Source organism: Chanos chanos, chromosome 16, assembly GCF_902362185.1.
Source record: "Chanos chanos chromosome 16, fChaCha1.1, whole genome shotgun sequence".
NCBI classification, from domain to species: domain Eukaryota; kingdom Metazoa; phylum Chordata; class Actinopteri; order Gonorynchiformes; family Chanidae; genus Chanos; species Chanos chanos.
The window spans coordinates 16511938-16515275 of NC_044510.1; the positions used below are offsets into that span (position 1 = coordinate 16511938).

A 3338-nucleotide genomic window follows, 5' to 3' on the forward strand; every position below is an offset into this window, starting at 1 on the left:
AGGAGTGCTGACGGTGATATAATGCAGTCCAGGCTGATGAGGAAAAGACCACTAATCTTTGGCTGCAGGACTTGTTCACGGTAACAGAGAAAACCAAACCAAAGCTTTGTTTGGAGGTTAATTCTGAATGTCAAGTGAAATGGCTTGAGGCTGTGTTTTAGAAATGAACATCTTTGAAATCTGGTTCAACCTGTTTCAAGTTGGACTTTTAAAAGTAGAAGGATCTGTGAAGTGAAGTTAAAAGTAGTCTGATAGATTTACGGTGGCTGGAACACTGTTTGTACAGTCTAGTGATTTAAACAGTAAAATTGTAGACAGTAGTATGGACTAATGTATGCTGCGTTAGGTGCCAAAAAACAAGAGACTGGGATTAGTTGAGTAAGGGTCATACTTTAAATCTGTAAAGGACACAACGCTATGAGCGGTAATCAGGCTGAATTTAGGTTTACAAATAGTCATTTTCTGTTGAATGAACAAGGAAAGCGAGAGAAAGAGGAAGAGAAAGATGACTGTGAACAAACACTGATCACTAGTCATGCATAACCACCCCTCCACGGTCACTGAACCGTTATTGCGGGGACCGGTTCATGTAGCATTGTTTCGCACGTTTCTACGTGTTCTCCAGACTCCCATGTGGAGAGGGCTTGCTCTTTCAACATCACGGGAATTCAAAGGAACCGTTATTTTACAACTTTCGTTTGTTTGTTGAATAATATAAAATTTAATAATCAAAGTAAAACCCTAAGACTAATACAAGTGTATACTATTATGTACTGTAACATACTTTTTTGGGCGGGGGGGCTACAAATAAAGTATTTTAACGAACTTTCCATGTTTTTTTTCGCATTGTCGAATCTATGGCGTCGTTCAAAAACTACAGCATTATCAGGCGCCTGAAATTACTTTCACAAACTTTGTCAACCACCGCTTAACGATTGATTCAACTACCTCTCAGTCATGAACTTCGAGTTGGTAGAATTGTGTACAATTTCAGCGGATAGACAGTCGTCTATATCAATCGTCAGATAAAACATGCGGATGAGTTCCCATCTGTAACTCATCGTTTGTCTCTCGCTCTCTACACTGCGATTATAAACTGCCTTTCGCTGCACATTCACACAAACGGCTCAAATGGATTCCACACTCGGGACGACTCTGTGGTAGAAAGAAACCCCGAATTCTCCAGAACGCCGCAGCCTAATCCTGCCGGACCAGTGCGTCTGCCAGGCGCTGTCTCTTTAACGGGAGAAAAATGGCGTCACCGGAATGCGCTGCAGAGGGGCAAGGTGAGTATAGCCTTTAATAAATGCCGTTATGATACTTCATATACACAAAGAAAATTGATATCCTGCGCATGTATCCTGGTAATTTATTCCAGCACACTAATTTTGCCACCATTTTTGTGTAGTGTAGACCACTGCAGTATGACGTGGGACAATGATTGGAAAGCACTCTGTTTATCACATTCCATCCTCAAATCTCTATGTTAAATGAACAGACTTGTAAAATGGACTTTTACAGAGTTTGGAATACAACAAATTGTAATTAATTCACCACCTGCCTATATGAGTGAAATATTGTTTGCGTCTTCAGCGAGCCAGACCTTTTCTCTTACCACATGCTAATATCTGAAATAATCTGAGCCCTGTGTGTGTGTGTGTGTCGCAGAGCTGAGACTGGTGGTTCTGGGGAAGACTGGCTCAGGGAAAAGCTCGTCCGGGAACACTATCCTGGGCAGAGAGGCATTTAGAGCAGACATGTCTCCTTCATCAGTCACCAGTCAGTGTGAGAGACAGGGCGGGAACACAGGGGGGAGGAGCATCACCGTTATCGACACGCCCGGGTTCTTCGACACGCGCCTCTCTCCGCAGGAGGTGACCGCAGAGGTTGGGAGGTGTGTGGTTCTCTCGGCTCCAGGGCCCCATGCATTCCTACTCGTGCTCCAGCCCAGCAGGTTCACCCGGGAGGAGCAGACCACTCTGGACTGGATCAGCGCAACGTTCGGGCCACAGGCCCTCAGATACACCATCGTTCTGTTTACGTGGGGAGACCAGCTCCGTGGCAAAGCCATTGAGGACTTTATCAAAGAGAGCCAAGATCTCTCTGAGTTTGTGAAGAACTGTCAGGGAGGGTGTCATTTGTTTGACAACACCAGAGATGTGAAGGACTCTATGCAAGTCACACATCTTCTGGAGAAGATCGACAACATGGTGGAGAGGAACGGAGGCGGCAGCTACACCTGCGAGATGTACCAGGAGGCTGAGAGAGCGATCCGAGAAACACAGGAGAGGATTTTGGGAGAGAAAGAGGAGGAGGGACATTTGGAGGAGTCAGAGGCAGAGCCTGATGGGCTAGGGGAGGAGCAGAGGAAAAAAAGAGAGGGGGAGAAGAGGAGAAAAGAGGAGGAGGAGGCGAGGAAGCGAGCAGAGAGGCTGTTCTGGATGGAGTTACTCACAGCCATGGGAAAGGGAGCGGTGGAGGCCACTGGAGTGATGGAGAAAGGGAAGGGTAAAGGAAAGAAAGTGAAAGTTGCACAGCGAGCTGCTGCTCTCGCCTCCACGCCGCTCTCCCTTACCTCCGCCGCCAAGGTGGTAGGAGGAGCAGTGAGGGAGGGCAGCAAAGTCTTATGCAAACACAGGAAAATGTTTTTTCACTGAGAATGCTGACAAACAGGAAGCTGTTGTCTAATATAGGTCAAACAGTTACCACACAGCCAATCAGAAACCGCTCTGGAACTTAGCACTGCTACAAACCAACCAAGCATTCTACACAAACATTCTAGTTCAAAACATTCCTAACCCTAATTTTTAACGTGCCCCATATTGGACATAGCTGTAAATTCATTAAAGTAACTATTAGCCACCCCGAAATGCCTTTTAGTCAATCATAATGATCAAACAAACACTCAGGACAGAAGAAGCTACCTAATCATTGGTTCTGATCGGAGCTGTGTTACTCCTGTGGGTGCTTATATGGTTCTGATCAGAGCTGTGTTACTCCTGTGGGTGGTTATATGGTTCTGATCGGAGCTGTGTTACTCCTGTGGGTGCTTATATGGTTCTGATGGGAGCTGTGTTACTCCTGTGGGTGGTTGTATGGTTCTGGTCAGAGCTGTGTTACTCCTGTGGGTGGTTATATGGTTCTGATCGGAGCTGTGTTACTCCTGTGGGTGGTTATACGGTTCTGATCAGAGCTGTGTTACTCCTGTGGGTGGTTATACGGTTCTGATCGGAGCTGTGTTACTCCTGTGGGTGCTTCTATGGTTCTGATCGGAGCTGTGTTACTCCTGTGGGTGGTTGTATGGTTCTGATGGGAGCTGTGTTACTCCTGTGGGTGGT

At 46.2% G+C, this 3338-nt stretch overlaps 1 protein-coding gene across 1 annotated transcript; it reads left to right on the forward strand.

The window, feature by feature from the left end:
• The first annotated feature begins 417 nt into the window (after positions 1–417).
• On the forward strand, positions 418–2657 carry LOC115829265 (GTPase IMAP family member 7). The gene is made up of 4 exons (XM_030793321.1): positions 418–424; positions 1165–1286; positions 1644–2329; positions 2393–2657. Exons 1-4 carry the CDS (start codon positions 418–420, stop codon positions 2655–2657), a joined length of 1080 nt encoding a protein of 359 aa, XP_030649181.1.
• The last annotated feature ends 681 nt before the right edge of the window (positions 2658–3338 follow it).